Source organism: Typopeltis vanoorti, chromosome 21, assembly GCF_054136105.1.
Source record: "Typopeltis vanoorti isolate ZY-2024b chromosome 21, IOZ_Tvanoo_1.0, whole genome shotgun sequence".
In the NCBI taxonomy this organism is placed as follows: Eukaryota; Metazoa; Arthropoda; class Arachnida; order Uropygi; family Thelyphonidae; genus Typopeltis; species Typopeltis vanoorti.
Window position 1 is genome coordinate 91615214 of NC_143569.1, and position 27893 is coordinate 91643106.

Consider the following 27893-nt stretch of genomic DNA (forward strand, 5'->3'; position numbering starts at 1 on the left):
AGGTTCCACAGAAATGCCGCGTTATATAAGTTATGCGAGTCTCAGATCACATAGAAAATGTAGGGTTATGTTCCGAAATCGTTTTTTTTTTTTTTTAATTATATAAAAAACAATGACATATCCAACAAAAAATATATTTTTATTTAATTCAGGTAATCCATGTAAGTTAAGAAAACATATAAACTATGAAACAAATACATAGTATAAAAGTATCAAAATTACAAATTGTACTTAAACTTCATTGCATATAATGCATAAATGTTTCAGGAAAAATAAAATAGTGTATATTTTAATCTTTCATAGCACGAGGATTTGAGGATTGGTTTTGTCATGTAATCACCTGATGCATTACTACAAAACAGTAGAGTAATTCTCTGGAAACTTTGAATCTAGGAGCTGATATTTCATTTTTCGAAATATAGGTGCGTTTTTGCACCTTTTTCCAATATAACTCGGATTCATCCGCATTGAACACTTGGTCTGCACTATAAATGTTTATAAACTTTGAGAGTTTTTTTGTTTAATAAGATTTCCATCCATAGGAATTTTGAGGTGCAATCTTCTATCGAAATCATTAGAATATCGCGTACACGAGCAACGCGCTTTGCACTTATCGTTGACCTAGCAATAAACACTTTCTCGGATTTTATGTTCATTTTATTTGATTGTTCGAATTGTTGATTCATTTAAATTCAAAGTCACTGAAAAAACTCCTGGTTCTTCTCCATTTTTCAACCGATCCAAGATTTTGAATATTTTTCTTCGAGAGAAATTAATTTTGTTTTCAATGTTGGTTTTTTCCTTTCGTTGTAGTTTGGGCCATTACTATAAAAAATAATTTTTTACACAAAAAAAGCAAGCATTACATATTGTATGTAACTCACCAGAAAATAAAGTGCTCAGCTTGAGATGAACACACTTATGATTTTTAATGCACTTTCCTGGCAGAAACGAGGACAATTTTCAACAAACGTTTTATACGGTAAACAATTGAGGTACATGCGTGCTAAAGGGTATTTCCCCTAATATAAATTCGCTACTTATAATTACATGCGGGAATACAGGCAGACACAAATTTAACGGAGATAAAATTTGATTTTTAAGTCGCGAGGTGAAAAACATATGAAAAGATAAAGAGTTACTACAATTTGTAGACCATGTTTTTATCGGAACGTGTTGTATAAGTACCGCGCTCAACAAGGGTTACTCAAATTTTAGACCGCGTTATATCGAAACCGTGTTGTATAAGTACCGCGTTATAAGAGGGTTACCTGTATTTAGAAATGTATGTACATTTAATCATACAAATACAACATTTATTTCACAAATGATATTCTATCTTTTTTTTCAATTTAGCTACTTGAATACAAATTCTACCCTACAGTTCATCTTTATGAACTGGTCAATAACATCGTCATAAAAAGTTGGTTGTAACTTAATTTTCCGAAGCAACACGCACACTTGTAAAGGCTGGCTAAAGCTCACTGGCTAGAGTTACTTTGACTGCGTATGGCCCGTGTTTAAGCAACAGGGTGAGATGACGTGGAGGGAGCGGAAATGGCTATGCGCGCGCGCGTGAAATCACAGTGCTGAAGCGAGGACCTGGATGCTCCCACAACCGAGCAAGCCAAGGTAGCTTGATTAGCGTCGACTTCGATACACAACGCAAAGCTCAATTATTGCCGCGCAAGCTTAAAACGTCTTCTATCTACAAAAATAAAAGCCTAAATGGAATGCTTATAAATGCATGCATTTATTAACAAACAAATATTACTTCTTTCTCAATTAATAAGCATGGAGAATTCGCCATTGGTCCCAAGCATAAATTATTTGTGCCTCAAATACAACATTTTTTATTTTTTGCAAACTTTATGGCACAGAAGAAACGTTTCAGTCAAGTTGATTTGGGAGAGTACCTATTCCACTACATACATGCAAAAAAACACGCAAGGGTTCAGACCTGTGAATGGAACCTGGGGTCTGCAGGCTAGAGTATAACATGGGGGAGGGAGAATACTCGCAATTCCTAAAGCAGGTGACTGTTAGCTTGAAAAAAATAGTTTGTCTAAAAATGCAAATAAAAAATCAAAAAGTACACACCTCGATCATTAAAATGGCATTAAAAAAATCAGAAATTGGACGGTCTTGAAATAAGCAGCATTTAATTTAAACCCTCGAAATCTATAAAAAAGTATCATAATAATTAATAGCATCGTAGGAAAAAAAAAATTCTCCTTCCATCTTTAAAAGATACGTTAACCAAATAACGAAGCACCTTTGTAGCACAATTGAAAGAAACGGAACATTGCTCCCTTCGACTGGAAAAGACCTGCATTCGATTCTCGTCGTGACGAGAGGAATATTTATATAACCTTTTTCAATTGAAAGTAAGTTACCCATTCCCGTAAGTAGCAGGGTTTCTCCCGGAAACTCGAATTTTTCATCTCGTGTATAGGCAATTCGGCCATGATAACACATGCAGTTTACAAACAAAAAAATACTGTTTTTTAGTGGTGATGGGCGATCGATGGTAGTAGTGTCAGTGTGTGTAATTGGAGAGTTAAGTAGTAGGAGTAGACGGTGAAATGCGTGTAGCGGAGTAGAGTAGAATGCCCTCCCGCGATGAGTCCTTGGACGCCGTGGGGATGTCACGTAAAATAACGATAACTCACTTTCACCAAAATACAAAATTATGCAGCTTCAATTAAATTTTTAATTTGATGATTGAAATTCATTCAGTAATATATGGGATTAGGGACCAGAGATGGTCTCAGTTGTCTGTTGTATTCTTCTCCCTGGATGCCGATTAAAATCACTGCTAGTTTTTGGCTGATAGATTGGTCAAGGTTGGAGGATAGCTTCTCACTAGTCTTTAAAAGTTAGGGTAAATTGGTCGCTCTCTTTGGAGAATAAAAGACATTAGTTTGTTTGTTTGTTTTTTATTTCACATGGGGTGACCCATTATTGTAATTTATTTTCTTTCTCTTGGAGATAATAACGTAACAGATTTTACTTAAATAAAATAAAAAAAAAATCCTCTAATGCCTTTTTTTTTTTTAAATGTCCACAAGAGAGTGGGGCTGAGATCTTTCAGCTCTAACTAGCTTTGACATCGGACAGCAGCCAGATTCTTAGTTGATATCATTGCTGAGCAGACGGGGTTCGATGGTTTTAGAAGCATCGGAGATGGAGTATACAAATAACTTTCGCCATCTCGTGATCCTAAACCCTAGCACTCATACTGTCGCCTGAAATAATGTGAGTTCTACGGTCGAGTTTTCTGTATTGCGATATTAAACACCTGCTTTATTCAAAGACCCTATTTGTCTGTGCCAAACATTGATTAACATGGAAAAGACTAAAAAAAAAAAAAAAATCCTGGAAAGAGTTCCCGTAGTAGGTCACTAAAATCGAAATGGTAGAAGCAAGGTTGCAAGACTATACAATCACCTCATATTTTACTTGAAATCTATAATTATTTCAACGTTTTGAATATTTCTAAAATAAAATATATAGCATATACCTTTTAAACGTTCCATATAAATTTTAGATATTTTTTTAATATTCTAGTTACTTACCTAAATACTTTTTTTTTTTTTTTTTTTTTTAATGTAGCGTATTCTCAAAATATTTCATTTCAGCGACTTCATAGTTCCATTGTGGTTTTAACGATTTTTAATTAATTAAACTCTTTTCTGCAGGGGAAAAATAAATATTCTTAAAAAAAAAAGAAAAAAAGAAAAGAAAATTAACAATATCTAATAGCAATAGTTGTCGTCACCTGCTTAAGGAAGTCCATCTCCCATTGCAATTATAAAGGATTATAACAAACGAAAAACAAAACAGCTGATTCATTCTATATTTTATGCAATCAGTTATGCAGTACGACCAATGAAAGCGGAGTACTATACACACGCACCTTTAAGTATTATGTAACGTCCGCTTTCGGTTGTTTAAGTAATGCACGTAAGAATAAAACTTGAAAATTCTAAATAGTTTTAGATTAAGCTAGAGGTCACTGGTGTTCTTATATGTTCTCTGATTTAAATAAATAAATTAAAAAAAATGCACGATTTCGTAGTGGTTGTAAGTGTACCATGGTTTTGGATTGAACGTTGAATCAAAAGGCAAAGGAAGGAACATACAACAGTAAGGTCGTAAGTAAGGTGTATGTCGGCGTAAAACAATAACCAGGTGCAAAGACAGAGGATCTTTGAATGTCTTAGATCATAAGGTTATACGGAGTAGGGTTTCACCAAAAATCAAGCCGTTTAACTCATAGTTTGATACTAGTGATGTGAAAACACATTTTAATGCAGAAACATCCGCAAACACTGGTTTCCATTCCGCTAAGCAAAATGCATCAAGATAAGCATTTCAAAAAAAAAAAAAAAGTCCCTCATAGGTAACCCGGTGTCATCGAAGATAAGGGAAGCAGAAGTACGAGTATTTGGTGATCACGTAAAACAAAACCCACTTTAAAATCTCAACTTAGCAAAATATAATTACAGCCTATCAATCCATTACTGCCAATTAAGCCTAATGTGTTCAGTCAACACTCATCTTCTCTTGAAGATCCAAGGACATAATGAGCGTACTCCTTTAGGCAGTTTTCAATTGCCTGTCTCTTCAGAACCTATATTTACCATGGAACCTATTGTGCCTGATTTGTATTATCACTGAAGCAAATAATGACGCTCTTATGTGGATATATCTGATGTACCTACGGTCCCTAATTCAGATGAGTATCATAATAGTCGAGAGTTTGCAGTCTGATTATATCTCTTAGTATAATCTTTCCAAGGCTCCTTTGCGAGACTCGAGTGTTTTTTCCTTGAAGATTAAAGCATCTGCAAATCCAGACTGTTCCAGTCATGGTACTTAACGTAATTTTTATATTTCTCTCGACGAACAGCTGTAAACCTTCCTCTCAATCAGCAATAGTCACATGATTAATATAAAGATCACGTCTATGCAGTTATTGGTATTCCAAAAAATACCAATTATAGATTTCTTTTACTCAATCGATTAGTGACCTAAGCTTTGTTAAATTGTGTGATTGAATATAATGATAACATGTTAAATATTAGTATGTTTTGATAATTGATTTCATTTATATATTAACTCTCTCCCTCGCCCGACTGATGTTAATATAAATTAAAAACATCATGTTATTATTGATTAATTAAATTATATAGCAACATGCATGATTCTAAAGTGTTGAAATAGTTTGTTTATTATCCATTTTTTGTAAATTGCCAAAATTAACTTAAGGAATTTTAATAATAAGCAGACGATATTCAAGTTCGACAGTGTCGGAGTAACAAAGCAGTTATTATTCCAGTTATTGAAAATATAGTTTGTAAATACATTTTATTAACATATTATTATGTGCGCTCCCCCCCCCCCACACACACAGAGAGAGAGAGAGAGAGAGAGAGAGAAGCGCGCGCACACCAGCAGTGCAAGATTACTCTTAAACATCCCCCCCCCCCAACCGTTAAAAACGGGAAGAAGGATAATTAATATATGTATCTAATTAATTGCTCATTTTATTATTATTATTATTATACAAACACCTCCTGAAGTCAAGACTCATCAAGGGAGGCTATAGTAAGACGCATTCAATCGAATTTACCGGATAAATTTATTTTCTTTAAATAAAATAGGATTTTATTTTATATTTATAGAATCGATTATGAACATTCTTCAACTCCAGCAATCATAAGCTATTTCAAATGGCATCATATGTGTGTGTATATAATCCAGAAAGGGATTTGAGAACTACGGAAATTTCTATTTATTTTGCAAAACTTAGTTTGTGCATGATGTAAGGTTAGTAGTGTGATTATTGATACTTTTATTTATAGTAAATAAATATACGATTCTATATTGTCTTTGTTATTTCTAAATGTTATTAACTCACTTATTTATTTAAATAATGCTTTTTCGCATTGCATGCTTTAATAGAACTTCCTTCTTCGAATGCGCGCTCATCAGAACTGGCATACCGGTTCGTAAAAGCATAAACAATGGTGGAAAGATATTTTTCCGTTTCTTCTTACCTTGTACTTAAAACTCATCCAGCTGGAACGATCAGGACACTATGCGAGAGACTTTGTCAAGATAAAAGCAATAATCATTCGCCAGTGAGTATCAGAATTTCATTTTCTTCAATTATACATTCCTGTTCATTAGGTGATATAGTATGTAACAGACGAAATTTGAATACCATACGTGAATTAGGCTTAAGAAAATGCCGACAACTAAACCGTTTGGTAGCGAGGATTTTAATCTTTTTTCTTTTTTGTATTTTATATAAAGATTAAATATTTAGGAAAAGAAAACAATAGTGGATTCCAACAAAATATTTTGTGGTATAAATCGCAAAATAACGGGATAGATTTCTAAATAAAATTATGCATTACACTTTAAACGATAATAAATTGCAATCAAGAGATTATCTGTGATGTATCTGAAAAGAATATCTTCTCTAATTTGAAGAATTATGGTACATATTCCCCCCCCCCCGTTAAAATGCAACTACTAATCAGAAAAATAGTAAAACTACGTGCACAGGCTGTACAACCTATATGGATTGTACGAATACGAACTTGCTGGTGTGAGAAGTATGCCATCTTTCAGCAGTCCTCTTGTTTTATATCGTGGTCATAAGTTCAGAAGATCTGTTCGTAAGTAAGGTGTCCACGTTACTTCCGATTAATGAGAGTAATCATGCGGTATTGACTTGGGAGGTTGCAAAATTTGTGGATTTTTCTCTTAAGAAGGGGCTATATGCAGAATTACAGGGCAAGTGATTATCAAAAAAATTTCGTAGGCAGCTTACACCGTCCCATGGCATAAGAAATTGCAGGAGAAAGATGTTAGCAGTACACGGGATATAATCAACGGGTATCTGAAGGAAGAAATATCAGAATGTACTCCCATCATCAGGAAGATAAATAAGATGGGTGTAAGATGAGTAGTAGTATCAGGCATGATTTGAAAAATAAATAAATATTATGGAGGATAAAGATGATCAGCACACTCACGAGCAGTAAAAAGTGAAGTACAGTACCACATTGATGGAACTGTATTCCAGGCTAGAAAGGTTACCAGCAATAGTAAGGAAGGCTAAATCAGATTATGTGAAGACCTTAGCCAAGAAGATCAAAGGAAATTCCTAAGAATTCTTTCGCTACGTGGAGAGTAATAGGACTAATGCCTTCGGAATGATAACTTTAGTGGGTGCTGATAGTAGCGAGGTGACCGAGACATATGTAATAGTAGAGATACTGAGTGACCACTTTCCAAAAGTTTATCACCCAAGTGAGGATATTTCTGTATCTTATTTAGCAATAACTGACATGAGAATTGAGGTTAATGAATCAGAAGTACTTAGGATATTGCAGAATTTAAATGCAAATGCTGCTGTGGGTTTGGATGGGATATCAGCTCGGGTATGTGCAAAGGAATTGTCAATACATCTTACTAGGCTGTTTAACTTAAGTCTGGGCTCTGATAAGGTCCCTGGGGAGTGGAAGAAGGGTAAAATAGTACCTTTACATAAAGAAAGCTTTAAGGCTGCAGTAGAAAATTACAGGCCAATCATCATCTCGGGAGTGGTGGCAAAAATATTCGAAATACTTTTATTTCCAAGTATTGGTTAAAGACAGAAGTCTGGAATGGATGGATAAAAATATGATACTGTACTGGAGAGAACATGGTTTTGTTGGTGGATAGAGGGTTGAAGTTCAGAGGACATATCGCTAAGGTGTCTAAGGTAGCTAATAAGATTACTTGGTTAATGAAGGACACACTAACATGCAAAGATAAAAAAATATTATTCCTCTTTATAAGGTGATGATACGTTCACATCTGGATTACTGGTCTGGTGGTCTGGATCTTGTAAATGAGAAAGTGGTAGGAAGATTCAGAGGCGACTGACCAATTGGTGACTGGTCTGAGAAATCTAGTAATGATTATTCAAATAATGAGTTCTTAATTCGCTAAGATCTGTCAACCTGGTGTATGTCTCTTGGCGCACAGTGCTCCACTACATTGGATGATGAAAGGATAGAGATGCATGAGGAGGTTCCAGATTTGGTTATATTTTATGACCAAATCTGCACTTAGCCATATTTTATGGCTAAGTGTATCTAGTGTGAATGGATTTAAGAGAAGGTATGGCAACTGGTACGGGCGATTTATGGCCTCCCTCGATGAGTTCTTGACTTTCTGTAGGCCTCTAATAATAATAATAATAAAATAGTAACAATACTGATGGAATTATGTCCTTGTAAACGTGCCTATACCCAAGGATGCGCTTTCTGGAGCGTAAAGCTGGTCCTGGAGCACTATTTTCCGTATCGTTTTCTCCTCCTTCTATTTGTAAAGGTTTTAACCTTTACAAATATACCTGTACGCATAGTAAAAAAAAAAAAAAAAAACCTAATTGATAAAACATCAGATATTTGGTATGAACTTATTCCATAATCAGTGATTCAAAAACCAGACATCTATTTGAAACATGATAAAAACTTACGAGTGGCTAACTATTCAAGGAAAGTGTGGCCCAGCGATTATGTGATCTCTCGCTAAAACGACAGATGTATAAAATATATAAAACCTGTGAACTTGATAAAAAAGGAAATATTTAATTCACGCCTTTAAGATCGCAATTTTCCACACTTTGGCACGGATAATCTATCGTTGCAACTCTTTAGCGCCGTATAACAGAGCATTTAGCACTTATCTTAAATAGGCATTCATATCTAACATTGATTCGGTAGTTGGACCTCACGTCTTTCCAACGGTTCCATTGTTCAGTGTCACAACCATGCTGAGTTAGAGACGTATAATGTAGTGTGCCCTCTTCTGAACGAAGAAACCAGTTTTATCGAAAAGAAGAAAGATCAACAGTATAATGAAACGTTTGGAAATACCATATGGAGAATTAGAATCCATCTCTCAAAGGCGGTATTAAAGGAACTCGGTAGGAGTGTAAATGTCTATGATTGATTGAATATACAGGGATTGTATCTGTTTTGTTGTAAAAATGATTTTACAGTGTGGTGCTCTTCTTGTATCTGAAGATGACCGAATGAGTTTTTTTTTTTAATTTCAAAATATTTATATTTTAAAGCGTATCAATAAAGTTTTTTTTTGTTGTTGTTTATTAACTGTTCATACATGTACAGTATACTTAAGCTGTATGAATCATAGGTATATTATTGCAACTGCTTCTTTTTGTAAATTTTATATTTTAGCCCAAGTCAAAACAGCTCTGGGTTTTCATTGTTACTGTGATGGTGTGGTTTCACTATAGAATAATGATATTGCAAATGTGGTTCTTTTATGACTGTTTCGGACATTATCATACTTTCTTCTTCTTTTTTTTTTATTTAACTGGAAAATCACAAATTTTTTGATTGATTTCTGAAGGGCAAGTTCATTCTATTCTTTGGAATTACTACAGATTGTCGTGTAAAGTTGTTAATCAGTGTCAATTTGCTTGAATATTATATGCGAATGAAATGAGCGTATGCAAGGTTTTCCAAACCATCCGGAACGTCTTTGAAAGTTTCGTGTGCCGTGTCTTCCATTTCTTCCGTCTTCTTGAGATTCAACTCATCTGAAATTCCATCATTATCGAAATGTTGAGAAACACTGATGTAAATCGTAGCTCACAAAAATGAATGGGATACATTCAGAAAAGTATACAGTATTGATGTTGTAGACGGAAATATTAATACAAGACAATTAAGAGCTGAGTTTGAAAAAGGAAAAACGGAGTGTTTTGGAAACCCCCCCCCTCCTTCCTGCAACTGTCTTCTGAGATGAAGATTGGGTGAGAAGGTGTAGTAAAAGTTTTTCGCCTTCATAACGAGGGTCACCCCCCCCCCCACACACACACCCCTTCAAACCAGCTGGCCTTAACTCGTCATGAAGGCGAAAAACTCACAACGGATTTGCCTGGAAATATCGTGTATTATTATTATTATTTTATTTCATTTTGAATTCGTGAATTTCATCTCATAGACTAATTTACGAATGTTGGCGAGTTTGATAGTAGGTATTATTCTTTTTAATAATATTAAAATTATTTAAAATTATGATTAATATTGATTAAATTATTTTAATAATAATATTTTATTTTAATAATAATATTATTATTTTAATAATACCTTCATTTCCATCTATTACGTATTAACTTATTAGCATTATGAGCAACATTACAAGACATGGTTATTTACAAACGTATTAAATAATTTATATTATACTACGAGATTATATTATTCAGATGGATGGAAATCTCTCTACTACGAAATTTAATACATATGGTTATGTACTTTTTGATTGATGGGAGGTTGGCAGATAAATAAAGTGCTTTTCTGAGCCATAATTCATATTGAGCAACCATCTGGAATGATTAATATTGATGCATCAATAAATGCTAACAACTTCCAGCGAAGCATTTATAAAGTGAACTGGTTTAGTCGTGTGCATAAGGTTCATATACATTACTTCCTAGAAAATAGCATTCTTTAAAAATAGAGTGAATCTTTAAGGCTAGTTTAATTTATATCAATATAATTATTGATCTAGATTGTTGTGATTTGGTTATGGAGGGAATATCACGTTAGAGATTAAGTTTATAGTAGATGACTTTTTATATTATTTTTAAAAGAGCAGCAACTGTTTGTAGTTTTTATTAATAATAGGGGCGTGTTCAATTCTGTTATATGATGAGTTTTTGTTCAGTATCGTTAGAATAATGGCATTTCAACTGAGCCATATGTCTAGTGTTGTGCATTGAGGATATATATATATATTCCTAAAAATCCGCTAACGCCTTTTATTCTGCTGAGGTCGTTTAGCCTACGTCTTAAAGGACGGTGGACAGCAAGTCTTCAGCTATTACTAATAGTGAGCCCAAGCTATGGATGCATCAGAGCTTTTCAGGAGAGAAATAATACGCAGATAACGGTTGCCATCTCGTGACTCTAAATCCTAATACTCTTATTATTATCTTTAATAATATGAGATCTACAGTCGAATTTTTTGAAGTCGTGGATTAAAAACTTGAGTTTCTGAGAGAAAAAATCGTACTTGCCCATGCCAAACTTGAACCACACACACATGAATAAATGTGGTCGTTGTGATAAGTATAATGTAAAGAAAAATCCATTTTTACGAATGTTTTTTTAAACTTTTTATTTATGTAAGGTCTTGGTGATATATGAAATATAAGATTCTCTCCTCCTTTTTTAAAAAAAAAACAACAAGATTCACGGCTTCATTATTTTCATCGTAACAAACACATTTGGTCGTGTTCTGCAATGGCATATGTATAGGTCTGCCATTTGCGTCGATACTATTTAATTATTTTCGTAAAAGAAGTCTGATCGTTTCCTATGATAGTCTTGTTACCAGATAAAATTACATCGGGTAAGATGGCCCAGTCGCCTACTATTCTAAGTAGCCGAGTTTCACAATAGTATTGTATTCACGGGTGAGTATTTTAACAGTTGAGTTGGTTAGCAAGAAATTCTTCACTAGTAGTTTACAAGAACTTGCGTTTGTGTGTGGTATCCCATTCCATTAATAGCTCTCCATAGCAGTCAGAGTCAGTAAACCATATTATGTTGGTTTTCAGTTATTTGGTTTTGCTCTTTCATTTGTTCATCCTGACTCACCTGTATAGTAACACTTTACGAAATATGAATTCCTCAGTCGTTGAACCAGTGTGTCATTGAACTTCTTAAATAAAAAAAAAAAAAAAAAAAAAAAAAAAAAAAATATATATATATATATATATATATATATATTACAAATATCACTTCCTCCTATTCGGGGGTGGGTGGGGGGAAGCTTTCTCGTTTACTAAAGGCGCCTTTATCCTCTGAACAGCTATTAATTTTATACAAATCCGTCCACCCATCGAATACTTAACACACATCTGGGATAGTGCTTCTAAGGATTCCCTAAAAATGCATGACAGTATGGAATAGAACAATTAGATTGGTTAATGACTCTCATTCCTAACCAACTGATTCTACTCTCTTTGACACATATGTTTAGTTTCTTTGTTTGCATTTCATACAAGTATTTCTACAATCAGTGTCCTTAGAATTTGGCATTTATATACAATACAACCCTTCCCCTCCTTTCTAGATCTGTTTGAATGCAAGTATTAGCTATTATTCTTCCTACTGCAGGCTTTTGGAACAATCGCCCTATACTTACGAGTATGTATTTCCTAAAGTAGCACTTTACAGGTCTTCAAACCCAATGTTAATACGTCTCTTCTCTCTCTCTCTCCTCATCTAGAACTGTCCATCCGCAACATTAATATACTGTAGGCTGAACAACCACTCGTTGTGGATGGGATTACAAAAACAACAAAGTATTTCTTTTGTAAACACCACTGTAAGCTGATAGCAAGGTAAGTAAGTCACACTATTTTCAGCATAGAAACAGTACTGATAAAATGAAAATAGTACACTTAAAATACTGTTTTCTTCTGGGGGAAATTTTTGTTTATTTGCCTGTGCTTATAACAGGTGTTCCTTGTATAACTGCATGTCCCCGATCTCTGATAACTTTCGTTTGACTATTATTATTCTTTAGACCTTCTTTTCCTGGATCTTTGGAAAGTGCTGCGATGATATTTCCTTCCATCGTGATTTTAGATAATACACTTTTTTCATTTAATGAAAGATGAAAACATTTTAAAAATAAAATCAATATAAAAATTTTAATTCATATAATGCTATGGCACACATAACACTACTACCTGCACATGAGCACACATTCGGCATGAACTAGAGAAAGTTTGACGAAGCAAACTAAATTCATTCTAATTTGAGTAAAATCGAAACTTAATTGTATCATAGTATTGGATCAGGTTTTGCAACCTCTTAAGGGTGAGCTTCATATATAACTCGATAATTAATATGTTCTTAAAGATATTATTTTCCCCCTTTTCCTTATTGTAAATTTTCTTCGATAAGCAGGGGGGATCTACATACATTCTTAATGCCAATACTAATAGTGTGTGTGTTTGTGTGTGTGTATATATATATATATTCTTGATCTTCTACTCGGTTGTAATGATACATTTGAAAGAATAAATTTTAAATGACTTTAAACCGAGATAAATATTTAATTTTAATGATACAACTAGTTTCAGCCTTTTACAGCCTTCTTCAGGTATCCACTAAAGGTAGAACACAATAATAATTAAAAAAAAAAAAAAATTGAAGTTACAAAAAACTGAGAATTACAGGCAAAAAAATGCAATACATAATTGACACAAAAACGTATTTTTCAAGTTGTTCTATCTAACGTGCTATTGTTTGTTGTATGCGTGCTTGCAGGTTCTCATGAGCGCCAGTATTGAACAACTGCAATATGGCTATCAGGGTTATAACTCAAATTGCTGTTCAAATGTTCAGAATTAAGGAGGATTTCTCTGGTCTCCACGATTTTCCTTTCAAACTCATCACTACAGCGAAAAATGTTTTCGGATTTATCCCAGCAAACTGAGTGACTCTGTAGCTCGTTATTAGAGAAAAGAACATGACTGGATAGCGCAGATGCATGTGATATTTTATAGGAGATGTTTCTCTTATGCTCCTCAATACGCAGTTCAACAGATTTGTTAGTCTGCCCAAAATAAGGAATATTACAGTCGCACCATAACTTGTAAACACCTGGATATTTCAGGTTATGATGAATAGGCTTCGGATGGCTTATAAGAGAACGGACTTTAGGGAGTGTAGTGAAAAACGTCCTGATGTTGTATTTTTTACATTTGAACAGCAATTTGAGTTATAACATCCCTGATAGCCATACCGCAGTTGTTCAATACTGGCGCTCACGAGAACCTGCAAGCACGCATACAACAAACAATAGCACGTTAGATAGAACGACTTGAAAAATACAACGTTTTTGTGTCAATTATGTATTGCATTTTTTTGCCTGTAATTCTCAGTTTTTTGTAACTTCAATTTTTTTTTTTTTTTTTATTACTGTGTTCTACCTTTAGTGGATACCTGAAGAAGGCTGTAAAAGGCTGAAACTAGTTGTGTCATTATCATTAAAATTTAATATTTTATCTCGGTTTAAAGTCATTTAAAATTTATTCTTAAACAAAAAAAAAAAAAAAAAATATATATATATATATATACACGTTACAAACTGAAGTAGCTAGCAATGGCTTCAATTTGTTTATTTATTTATTTATTTGTATGGAGTTTCCTCCCTCGTTCCTATTGGGAAGTTGAGTTCTCCTCATGGGGAGGTTTAGTATTTATGACTGTAGATCCGTGTGTGCGTGTGTGTGTTCACGGGGCCGGTTTGCCTGCTTGCGGAATGAAAAACCCCAGATAAACTGGTGGAAAAAACCCTGCTGTCCACGCCCGAGACCGGCTAACTTGGCTATGGCTGAGGAAGATCCTTGAGCTCCTCACGTCACCGACGGAAATCGAACCTAGGACGCACCTTCCCCAGGCGTATGGTTACGAAGGGCAAAGCAACTAGGCTAACCGCGCGGACAATGGCTTCAATGCAATATTTCGATGTTGCAAATTTTCTACAAATTTAACTAAGAATAAGAATCTAAGAATCGAAACGGCTAGGCAGTTTTGTCCTAACTCCAGAAGACTTCCAAACTTCACCTTTAGCCAATTACAGATATTTGGCCTAAGGCTATCGATGATTTTTAATAGTATCTGGGAAGGAGAGTGAGGCAGACAACTACAGCCATCTCGTAGTTCCTAAACCTAACAGGATTTTCTAGACGGAATAAAAACCGGAGTTTCTGGGAGAAAAATCCCATCTCCTTGCTCGTGCCAGAGATCGATTAAGTTGGAAACCTGTAGAAGAAACGCTCAGAAAAAGTTCAGTCGGCTACTACAATAGAACTAAAAACGGTCTTTCTTGGGCGCTTATACAGGCTCATTATAGATAGGCCTGCACATACCATTTCCACAGGCTTTGTATTCTTTAAATACTACACATCAAGGTCAAATGCTGCGACATATACTATGTTGACCAAAGTATTTGGACACCTTAAGTGCCATTCAAATTTCGGATCCTACCATATGCATATACTCAGGGAGGGTCTGGTAATAAAAGGTGGGATGTGCTGCTTGTTTTGCGCTGGTACTCGATGATAAGATGCCACGTACAGCTGAACTGAATTCCAATGTGGGATGACACATCAGTGGTCTTTTTGTCCATGACATTGCTAATTGTTTCCATATACCGAAATCCACCGTTGTTTATGCCATTCGTAAATGGAAAGTTGGTGTTACCACTGCAATGGCTTCAATTGGGAAGCCATTGCAGTGATGTCCCTGCAAAATTTTCCAGGTTGACTGTGAGATCGACGAGCTCTGTCTCGGAATGTTCGAGCATCCCGCACATCATCAGAGTCGGATCTTACAGTCAACCTTGAAAATTTTGTAGGGACATCTGTCAGCAGACAATTGCATGCCTTAGGTCACCACAGTAGAGCTGCTGCGAACAAGCCACACATCACCTCCTCAACGCCAAACGACGTTTGGAGACTGGTGTCTTTCACTCGGTTCCTGGACCGTAGATGATTGGAAAAGGGTTTTGTGGATCGACGAATCACGCTTCCAAATGTTTCATTCTGATGGTCGTTTTTGGATCTGGAGATTACACGTGGTGCAATTCCAGCAGGACTGCATCATTCCAACTTTCAAGTTTGGTGGAGGCTCGGTAATGGTATGAGGAGGTATTTCAGATGGATGGGGCTTAGTCCATTGGTGGAAGTGTCCAAAACAATAACTACCTGGACATCCTGTACAACTTCATGCTTCCAACGCTGTGGAAGTACTTTGACAGCAACCTTTGCATGTTGTAGCACGACAATGCTCCATGCCATACTGCACTGCGTGTCCGAGACTGGTTTCCACAAAACAACGTTGAAGTGTTGGGCTCAAAGTCAATAACCTCAAACCCATTGACCATCTTTGGGACGAATTAGAACGCCAAATTCGCTCCATACCACAGCGGCATTGAGGTAGATTTGCACAAGAATTAGAATAATATTTCTGCTGCGATGTATCAGAAATTAGTTGAAAGCAATCCCCGAAGGATAGGTGCTGTCATTCAGGCCAAAGGTGGTCCCACTCGGTACTAGAAATGTAATTAAACTGAAGTTTTTGACTACAACTAGGTGTCCAAATACTTTTGTCAACATAGTGTATATTTCAGTTACTGAGAAAGGTAATATTGTATTTATTATCAGATATAAAATTATTCATGAAAATCATGTACAAGCAACTAAACCAAATAACTAATTATTGGGTTTTATTTCTTTACAATATTAAAGTAACTTTATAGGCTTTATTATTAAAAAAACATCGAACTAATCTGAGGGATTGATTTTTGGACGGTTCCCACTGACAATGCGCAATTAACGTAATTTATGTCCAAACCTCGTGTATTTAATTACCAAGGGTAATAAATTATCCTAGTGATCGTTGTAAAGATATATCAAGAAGGGGTTAGAAGATCATTCATTAAACTGAATTTAATAAGAACTAGTGATATACCTCTAAGAATGATGAAACTTAAAGGAAAGCAGATAATTTGTAAACTCGTCTGTACTTTCGATTCGCTATTTTCTTTTCCAAAACTGCCTCCTTAACACCGAAAGTGATTTTTCTATCCTCATGGAGACGTACAGACATCTGTACGTCTAGTAGTCATTTCCTAGCCTGCTTTTTTCAATCCACAACTAACTTTTTCTGTATGTCAGCTATCCTCTATAATGACTGAAATTTTGTATTTAATCTTTTTCAAAAATGCGTGAAATCATTTCGATTATAGTTTTAAAGGAGAATATCATCCATACTTCTTTAACCAACTTCTTTCTCAACAGTTGTGATAGTGAATAACCTCACTATATATGATAGGAAATGCTATTGGGTAACCCATGTTTTTATGATTTTTTTTTCTATTTTTTTTACCTTATTGTAATTAATAGATATGAAGAGTGAACCGTCACAGGTGATCCAGTTTTTATATATTTCCTTTGAAACACTTAATATAAAACTTCAAACTTCTAATTTTTTGATCAGAAAGTAATGAGAGTCTGCGTGTATGGATGAAGAATAAAATCTGTTGTTTACGTGTTTTGCAACATGTATTAATATGGTATGCGTCATGTCTAACTCTTGTCTCGTTTAATCCAAAATTAAAATGTTACAGTAAATCTCAGAAAAGATCCCAAACACAATAGCGAGTTTATCAAATTATTCCACCTAGCGGTACATCCTCGAGGCGTGACAATTTATACAAAAAAAAAAAAAAAAAGAGTTTTTGTTATCTTATATTAATGTATTGTTTTAGATGACACTATTGCTCAATAAAAATTAAAAACTGAGACGGATTCTTCAACTGGAGGGAGCTCATATTTAGAAGTTCAAAAATTTAGGGGGGGGGGAAGTGCATTAATTGGCATTTTTTACTAGGGAGCAAAAATATCTAGAAATACAATGAAAGTTGTAAAATATTTAGTAGAAATACCTACGCTGGTTTTAAACTATTATTTTGAAACCAATCCTAAATACCAAATTTAATCAGAATTCTTTGAGACAGCGGGATACTGATATAATATATTAATAATACACTCCTAATAGATGCTGAAACATTCTGAAGTGTACCTAAACATGGTTCCTATTATTTAGTGGAGATCATCTAAACAAGTAGACTTGTAAAGCTGCTGTATGCGCAATCAAAAAATCCTATGTGAGTATAACGGCACTGTCCATTAACAGTGAAGCGATTATCTTTCAAATGTATAAATGTTCCTAATAACGGAAAGCCATGCCTACTTTTTATTATATTCCGAGGCTGTCTTTTGAAATCTTGCCAGCAGGAAAGTTTTAAACGACGACTGTCTTCAGTTCTGTGTTTGGTAGAATTTTATGAAACATCACAGTAAACTGTAGGGCCTCCGTAGCTCAATTAGTATACACGAGTTCTTAGGTCAGAAAAAACCCGGGTTCGGATCCCGTCTAGGTTGCGAGAAAACTTTATCAGGTCTTTCCAATCAAATGGTGAATTAGCTGGTCTCATACGGTAGTCGAGGATTTTCTCCTGGAAATTCGTCCCACAGAACAGGCAAACCGGCCCAATGAACACACACGCACGTCTACAAAACAAACAACTGCATTAATTCGTTGTGACCCCCCTAATCAGGGGCTCTATTCGTCTTAAGGGGCGGATGGGATTGAAGATACAGTAGACTGTAAATATCATAAACTAAATCCATAATACTGGCTTGACTTCAATGCAAGATTTTTTATTTTAATCTTTCTTCTATCCGTGGAAGATTATAAACATAGTACATTTGCACTGTGCTGGTCAGAGCCAATGCTTACACTAATACACTGCATTTACCTTAGACCAAAGTGAAAACTCTGCCCTTAGCGACAATACGACATTCCCACTCTTCTGCCGATCCCAGTCTATCTAAATCCACCAGAAAACAGTCTCAAGCACGAAGTAGGTTTATAATATTGTCATTAAATGCTTAAGACATAGTATATACTATGCCTTCCATCGTATTCGCCTTTCTACCATCATTAGCAACTATCGTTCATGTGTAGCAATTCTCTCTTCTACTAGATAACAACAAACTCCTTGGGATTTTGTTTGGACTTACCATACTTCTTTCCACTTTCTACACTGTTTCATATCATCATTATGGCAGAAACAAATATGTAGTATGATTCAAAATGAAAGAAAAGAAAATGTGAATATATAATTATTCCAATTATAGAATGAGAACAATAGAAAAATTATTTTACCAAATAATATGAAAGCGAAGAAGAAATAAAAATGTCACGAATACTTAACAGGAAAAAAAAAAAGAAAAAAAAAGAGGAAATAAATAAATTAATAGTTGATAGTCAAAATTAAAAATTTTGAAATTAATTAGAATTGCCAGACTGGTTGGTTGACTCGTTCTTCAACCAACAAGCTGTAGTTTCAAATTATGTAACTACCTGTGGCTGTTTTTAGGTGATAGATGAATTTCACTGCCCGTTGTAGAACATCCCGCTTACTGGAAGCCCGAAGGTGCTTGAAAGTTCCATGTTTTGATCTGCAGAGCAGAATTTCAGGTCAAGTTCACCCACGATACTAATGCCAATTAATATACTATAGGTTTACAACTTTTCGTGAGTGGGATTCGCGTAAAATAGTTCATGGCATCTAAAAATGAAATGGTGAAATATGGAAGTAAAATGACTGAACATATGAGAAGCTTAATTAAATTAAATTTTGAGAAAAGGCAGATCTAACCAATGATGGACGAAGATTATAATTTGTAGCGCTTCTACAACGTAAATGAAAGCCCTTTCGGTCAGAAAAGACCTAGGTTCGATTCTTGTGACGAGAGGAATCTTTATACATGCTTTTTCAATTGAAGGTGAGCCGATCTCATACGGGGGTAGCAGGTTTGTTTTGTTTTTTTCCTTCTCCCGCAAACTCTTTTTTTTTTAATATCTCAATACAGGTCCATGAAAATACATGCAATTTACAAAAATGTTATCGGCGGTGGACGGTAGATAGCGTTGTGTGTTGAAAGTAATAGTGTGTGTGTTGTGTAGTTGGGGATTAACGAAGGGAGTCGGTGAGTTGTGGGGGAGTAGTATGCCCTCCAACGCCGAGTCCTTGTACTCCTTGAAGGTGTCATGTAATAAAAATGACAACAATAATATCAAATATTAAAAAAAGAAAATAAAACCTGAACCTAAAAATTAGAGAGGAATAAATTTATTATATTCTCTTTAAAATATGCACAAAAATTAAAGTTGCAGCTAAATTATAATCATAAACTTCAGATTCCATAATGGGAGATCATGTAGTGATGCTATATTTGTTGTAAAACAGATCAATAGATAAACGAATATACAGTATACTTAATTCACTGGTTTCGAAAGAATCAAATTACAGAATGTTTTGATAGCAGAAGTATCAAGAATATATGTATCACTGCAAGTTATTGACATGATTAAACACATATTATATATACATATAATCCATACAAGGAAAGGGGGGGGGGTATTTAAAAAAAAACGTAATGTAATTATCGATAAAATAACAAATAAAGAAACATATTAAATGGAATAAAAATCAAAACTGAGATTTTAAATTTGGTTGGATATGCAGATAATATAATACTACGTGCAAGAATTGAAGTTCTCCCAAAGCAAATATTTAAACTACTGTCTGCTAATTTTAGTATGGAAATATTTTTGTTATACGGGTATCGCCATGGTCAGAGACAATAGCAGGAGACTCTTTACCCACTAGCCATTATTTACACAATATCTATCATACCTAATATCAATGGTCATGAAAGAAGCAATAAGATATGGAATTCAACTTTAAAAAAAAAAAAAAATCCCAATATATGTATAAGAATCGACTGTGAAAATATAACAGAGAAGTAAAAGAGCAACGCTGAAAACTAATACAAAATATCAGGATATTGCAATCCAATAATATGGAAAAGTAAAAGATCCAACAAAAGGTGTTCTTTGACCAATATTAATGCATATATATAAGACTGACTGATTTTCCCTTTCAGTCGTTTCCAACCCATATACAAGAACGAAAGATAAAAACACAACAAATGTATACTAGTGAAAAAACATTACAAAAAATTTAATAAAATAAAATTTCTGCAAGATTAAAAATAAATAAAATGACAACTAAAAGCCCATCCAACCATAGCGGAGTTATTTTAATAAGTAAACAAATGGGGGGGGGATAATTCGAGTACATTGAACAGCATGTATTGCGAATGGATTCAAAAAGAATAGTAAAATTAGTATGAAACTGAAATAAACAAAAAACACTAATTGGAGAGAACAAAATAAGATGGAAAGAGCATTTACATGGAAATATTGTAAAATGCAACAAGCTGAAAGAGAAAAATGTTCATTTATTTATTCTTTTTATTATTATTTTATTTCATTCAGTATTGCTGTTATCGGAATAGCTCAAGATCTACATTCAGATCACTATTGTAATACTCATATTGTCGGCTTCCTCTCTCCCTTCCCCAGGAAGTATTTAATTTAATTTTAATTAAAATTTTATTTTTTTAAATAATTTTTTAAGGAAATTATCCCTCAAGAATAAATATTTTTTTCTCCTCTAGATAAGCTGGCAACCTGCTTTATCTATCTATCCATATATATGGTATGCAACTAAGGCTGAGATTCAATGTACTGTCAGTGTTCTCGCAAATAGAGCCCTCTTCCCCAGATTAGTCAGTATCAACAATACTATTTTATTAGAACTGGGATCGAATCGTCTAGGACGCAAAGAATCTTTATAAGCATTTTTAGCTGAAGATGAGTTAGCCGGTCTCATACGGTAGGGTCCGGGATTTATATCCCATACAGCAGACAAACCGGTAAGAAGGACACGCAATTAACAGCCATAATACTGGCCTCAGTCTTAGTTGCTTCCGCTGTATTCCCAGATAACAATAACTTCTCGCTGATTTTCGTTTTGCGGGATCAAAAACACTGCTTCCTTCTATGAGAAAGTCTGTCACTCTTCCTTGAAAAGGAAAATACGTACGCACAATTTGCAATTAAAGTACATTTAAAGATCACTGCGGAGGTGAATGTGTTATTAATAATAAATGTATAGTATTGCATATAAAGAAATCGGTACATAAAACTTGAATGACAAGCACGTTACTTTGAAATATGCAAGTTCCTGCGTTATATTGATTAAATGGCGATCATCTGATATTTCTCTCTCTTCCTTTGTGGAGAATGAATACATCTATTCAAATTATGTGACGTTTAAGAAATAATATATTATCAATTAAAAATAAATTAATTTTTAAGTTCCAGGAATTACTGTTAATTTCCTTCATATGACTTTTCATGTGTGAAGATACATTCTTTAGAGAAAACTGAATGCTAAATTTAAAATGGTAGCATTTATTTGGTCTCACTGTATTGCTACTAGAATATTACACACTCTGAGATAGAAAATGCCAATAAAAGTTTTAAAACTCAGAAGTATATATATATATATATATATTTAAGGAGTTGACATAATGAATATTTAACGTAAAGTCTACGAAGGTGTTCTTGAAAAATCAACATTTCGCAATGAGCTTTGGAAATCAAACTATTTGAAAAAGATGACCACTCCACTCAAGCCTGTTTCTCATTAAACATGACCCAGGTAACTAGTCTATTTAAATATCACGGAGTTCTGAATTTTACATCGCCGATGGTGATAGTCATGTAAGCCTAACCCACGGCACAAAGGTAGAAAACTTGTTACCTGATAATATAGTAGCTTTGTGTGTTGCTTTACATTATAAAAACGAATACAACATGAATTGTAAGCGAATGTTTTAGAACGTTAAAGTGAGCTTACTGAATGGTATAAAACAAGCAAAGAATAATACATTTCAACTGTAAACTTGATAACTTTGCTGCATAACAACAGGACGTTACTCCCTACCGTAGCCACGTTGACCTAACACAACCTGCCCTCTTGTTTCCATACTGAATGACGTCAACGATGAGTCATCCGGCCAATGAAGAGGACAACTCCAGAGAATCTGTGCGGAAATGTTGGTCTGCGCACAGTTCGCTTCGTAATAGCGTGGATTCAGCTCTGGGCGCCATATTGTATGCCGAAATGAGAAAAAGTGACGCTTATCCATCTTAATATTTGGGATATTTACTAGAACAAAAGGCCTATGTTAGCAGTTTTAAAGTCGAGGATATCTGTGTTTACGCATAACTGTTGTGACAAGTGTAGTTTTGGCTTTTTCTCACAATGCGTGGGAAAAATGTACAGTGCGACTCTCGGCGATGAAGAACAACATACACTGGGGGGCGCTTGGACGAACAACCGGTAAGCTTAGTTACTGGAGAACGGATGTAATATTATTTATAACATACAAAGCATTTTCCTATGTTTTCCTCCCTGTTTTTTTTTTATTTTAATAATTTACATTTTGATGGCAATAACTTAAGATTTCAGATTTAGTGGTAAGTTGTACAGCAATGTAACGAAGGCTCACATGCTCATATAATGCTCAATTAATGTCACCACTTATAGCAAGTGGCTTGTGCAAGTAACCATTTTATAAAACAATATATTTCATTATTGTCTTGTGGTACATAACCCTTACAAGAGTCCGTTAGCATTTGTTATGTTTGAATATGTATGAAACATTGCAGTATACTAATTGCTGAACAGCAACATATAATAACCGACCACCTGTCTCACTGCAGTAGTCTTGCTTATTAGTGCTTACTGCATATTCTTGGGAGAAAAAGAAGGGGGAAAAGGTAGAGGATATCTGAAAGTTGAAGTTTATCTATAAAAAAAGTTATTCGTGGTTGTGTTTTCCGATTGCTACTCATTGCTTGACAGTGTTGGCAGAAAGATGTGAAACATCATTTTTGAATAATTTGTAGGTAATGACATTTTTTGAAAAGGCAGCATGATGTCCTAACTTTACCCTTTCACATTGCATTCAAGAAACATTTTTACATTATTGAATTTTAGCATGGAGTCCAGAAAGGTTGAGAAAAGAATCATAACACTTATAATGTGTGCTTATTTATTTTTAAATTAGTAAATGAATTGAGCTTAGCTCTTCCTAGTGTATAATATAATGGTTGTCCTTGCCACCAACTATCCATTGCATAAAGGCAGAAGCAAAACGTTTCACATTACAGACCTGTTTGTTTCTGGAGTAGTTGTTAAGGTTTTCGAAAGGTTGGTTAGTAATAGGATACATGATTGGGTAGATCATGGATTTGTTAAACAATCTTATTTTAGTAATCGACTTTCATTCGAGATGATATTTTGGGATTTTGCAAAAGTATTTGACAGACTGTCACATGATGAATTGATGTATAAGTTGTGGGTTTGAATAATTGGCGAGTAGGACTCCAATTTCCAGGGGGGGGGGAACTATTAGGAATGATACTGATGTATTGGTGCTTCAGTGTGATTTGAATAGATTGGCCATGTGGGCAGACAAGTGGGGATGACAATTCAATGCCAACAAATATAAGGTTTTTGCATTTTGAAACTCAGAAATATGCTTTGTATTACATTGCAGGAAGCGAGGAATCTTGGGATGTTGATGTATAGAGAATTGAAGTTCAAAGGACATATTGCAAGCCTGTAAAAACAGTACAAAGAAATACCATTATACTGAGAACACTGACAAGTAATGATTTACAAGGCTTTGATTAAACCACATGTGAACTACTGCATACAGATGTTTGCCTGGATTTCTTTAGAGAAGCAAGCTCTGGAAAAGGTTTCAGACAGATAACAAAAGTTATCTACTATGATGACATGTTCTGGGAATGTAATTTGTAGTTTGGTAAATAGGCAGAAAGGGATGATATGATTGAGACATAAATTGTTAAAGAGAGCTTACCAAATAGATACTCAGGAGATTTTTCAAAGTTGAAGGAGGGAAGGGGGATATGCACAAGAGATCATTATTGGAAATGATCTCTTGTGCATATGTGATGCATAAGAGAGTGAAGCAGGACTTTTTTTTGCATGGAGAATGGATTGTTTGCCAATCAAGGTGATAAGTGCATGCATGAACATTGAATGAGTTTAAGATGAGATATGATGGATATTATCTCTGTTAGATTGCATCATACTTTTGCCTCCAATGAGTCTTGACTCTAGGCGGTGTCGTATAATAATAATAATTGTATATTAAGATACTTTTATGTTTCTGAATCTGAGTTGCACATTATTCTTCATATCTTTATTCTTCAAGTGGTAAATAATAAAAGTATTATCCCTGAGAAAAGGCTATATTGTATTACTTTTGGCTAATTTTTGTGTGTTTTCTTGGAGAAAGGAATTATAGTCTTATAGGATTTAGTGTATGTAAGTGATTTAATGTAACCACTTAATCGGTGGTATTCTTTCTTTCCATAATAATTATGCTGTTATATTGGAACTCAATCGAATGCAACAACTTGGTAATACGATGTTTAAATATGCTTACCCTCAATTATCCTTGCATTATGCCAACTGGTTGGTTTAGTGGATAGCATCTTCTTTCTCTTTCTCTCTCTCTCTGAGCTATAGATTTTGGGTTTTGAATTCCATTGGAAATGGAAGTTTGCGAATACTTTTGTGTGGTAGATAAATTTTATTGCTTAGTGTGAAACCACAGCCATCTTTGGTTGGTCTCTGTCAGTTTGTGGGTTATCAGACCCCCCCATGATCCTACCACTAGTACTATGTGCTGTAGGTTTACAACCTTTCTGGGTAGGATTATCATAAAAAAAAATAATGGAGAAAAATTGAAACTATCAAATACATACTAGAAGCAGGCATAGGTCTGTTAGTGTCAGTTTTTGTTTGGGCATGTACTGTGTATATCTTACCAATTAAGTTTACATTTTATAAAAACATGAATGACAACAATATAATATATAAGTAACATTTTGGAATCAGATATGTAGTCATACAGTGTTTTCATATACAAAAGAGGATAAGAATGTTTCTGAATTGGGTAAAGATACCTTTTACCCAATTCAGAAAGGTCAGAAGCAGAGGATTCTAAATTTTGGCATTTTCTGGCAACCAGTATTGGATCATGCAAAGGCACAAGTGTCATCTTTATGGAATTTACGTGATTTATGAAATAAATCACGTAGATTGTATGGATTGTTTTTTAATCTGACCCACAAGACCTATAGCAGATTAGTGCCATGTGTGGGCAAGAGGATGAAAAAAAAAATGAAGAGTCTGTTCACATTTTGTTTGAACAGCTGAAGGTTGTATTCTTTGGGAATGGCAGTGTGGGGGAGGCTACAGCTGCAATTTGAATTTCTGTCAAAAGTAGGTCTAGATGTGTCATTTACGTTGGCATTTATACCACAAATGGTAAAGTGAATGCGATAGTGAATTTTTGTAGTGTTTTTTATATATTTTGTTGGATTTTTGTTGAAGTTAGCTGCGAGAAGTTTGTTTTAATGAGGACATGCAGTGAGAAGAGATACTCTTCGACTTGTATTGTGCCCATATAGAAAGTGATGTCTCCTTGCTATATATAATGTGTCCTTCTTGACAACCTCACACATACTACTACTACTGCTTGGACTCTTCTTCCAGGCACATGTGGTATCAGGATTATGCAGCAGCTGATTGGGAAGCCTCCTGACTCATTATTGGTTTAGGTCAATGTTTTCAGGTTTTAGTGCTGTAGTAAAACCATTTTTCAGCCCTGTGTGGGCTGAAAAATGGTTTTACTACATTTTTCAGCCCTACCCTCTTCAAGGGCAGGGCTGAAAAATGGAGAGGGGGGACTGACATCCTCCATTCACTCTACATGGAGGGGGGGGACTGACATCCCCCTTTTCTGGAGACCAAACATGGCATTGGCCATTTTGTACATGTTTATATGAAGGCTGATACACTTGATTGTCTTTTAGCATTTAAAAATGTAATTGTTGACCCCCCCCCCTCATTTCACTCATATTTTTGCCTTATGTTTGGCTGCACATATAGCCATGCTATGTATAAGGCTGCACTTGATTCAGTAAGTAGTTGTCATCGGTCTGTTATTGTTATCTAATGCCTCCAAGGAGTCATTGCGGGAGGATACTCTGCACCTCACAACCCATTACTAAACTTAACAGTCTACACTACTTAACCCACCAGCTATTGCTCACTAATAGTGTTCCATCTGTTAATTAGGTGTATTCTTTGGCTAGTTTGCTTGTATATGTAATGAATACTTGAAAACCTGCTACATCTATATGAGATTGGCTAATTCACCTTCAACTGAAAAAGCTAATGTAACTGATGATTCCTTTTGTAATTCTTTCCTTTAATGTTACATGTTGATCAGCATTCATTTTGGTAAATTATGGCACTACAACTATGTTAAGAAGAATTACTTTAATTTCTCAACATTTTGACCTTTATATTAAGATCATCATTTACCGCGCGGTTAGCCTAGTGGCGTTGCGCTTCGCAACCATATGCTTGGGGAAGGAGTGTCCCAGGTTCGATTCCCGTTGTAGACGTGAGGAATTTGAGGATCTTCCTCAGGCATAGCCAAGTTAGCCGGTCTTGGGCGCGATCAGTAGGGTTTTTTCTGCCAGTTTATCTGGCGTTTTTCATCCCGCAAACAGGCAAACCAGCCCGTGAACATACGCCTCTACAGTCAAAAATATATCCCCCCAGCGGCAGACCAGGCGACGGGTCGGTTGGGAGTAGTACTAACAAAGAAGTCGCATCTAAAGTAACACGTGGACCCTGCATGGGAAGCGGGAATAATGCGTAGAAGAAGAAGATTAAGATCATCATTTGGAGTATAACATTATACACACACAAAGACAAGCTATATTACATTTCATACAATATGCCAAAGTGACAGTGATTTGAAGAGGTCAGACTGTTATTCTACTGGTCTGACCTCTAGTGGAAAAAAAAAAAAAAGTAATGAAATGCATATGTTGTGATAACACTACATCCAATCTATATACTATTTATAACATCGTCAGAAAACCAATTCATGTTAATACTTTTAATGTAGCAAAATTGGTGTCCAATCAATAATTTAACATAAGTGTTTGTTATATTAAAGCTAGATCATAGATTACTACAGTCCTAATTATAATTAACTCTTAGACCAAAAGGTTATGTGGGTAGAATTTGTACCATCCATATTCTTGGGATTTTTAGACAGTTATTAAGATTAGGGTGGTTGCTAAGAATTTCACAGGCCACTTTAAATTTGCTCTTATACCATGTTTTGGTGTGATATATGGAACAGGTGCCTTTCCAGTCAGTAC

General features: G+C 34.9%; 2 protein-coding genes across 7 annotated transcripts in view; both read left to right on the forward strand.

The window, feature by feature from the left end:
* The first annotated feature begins 5997 nt into the window (after nucleotides 1-5997).
* LOC150095108 (MAP/microtubule affinity-regulating kinase 3-like) overlaps nucleotides 5998-27893 on the forward strand; it is a 360635-nt gene continuing 338739 nt past the window's right edge. For 3 of the 6 annotated variants that reach the window (XM_090411530.1, XM_090411532.1, XM_090411529.1), the window contains exon 1: nucleotides 5999-6149. The gene's annotated coding sequence lies outside the window, so the exon portion shown is untranslated. Of the gene's footprint in view, nucleotides 6150-12333; nucleotides 12449-22704; nucleotides 22951-27893 lie in introns of those variants that run through there. The other 3 variants (XM_090411528.1, XM_090411526.1, XM_090411527.1) reach the window with 3 other exon arrangements.
* LOC150095109 (uncharacterized) lies at nucleotides 7233-7670 on the forward strand. Its single transcript, XM_090411195.1, has one exon. It carries the CDS (start codon nucleotides 7233-7235, stop codon nucleotides 7668-7670), a length of 438 nt encoding a protein of 145 aa, XP_090267321.1.

Bases quoted from the DNA above. Each gene is read 5' to 3' on its own strand.
- LOC150095109 (XM_090411195.1), top strand. From the start codon at position 7,233: ATGATAACTTTAGTGGGTGCTGATAGTAGCGAGGTGACCGAGACATAT.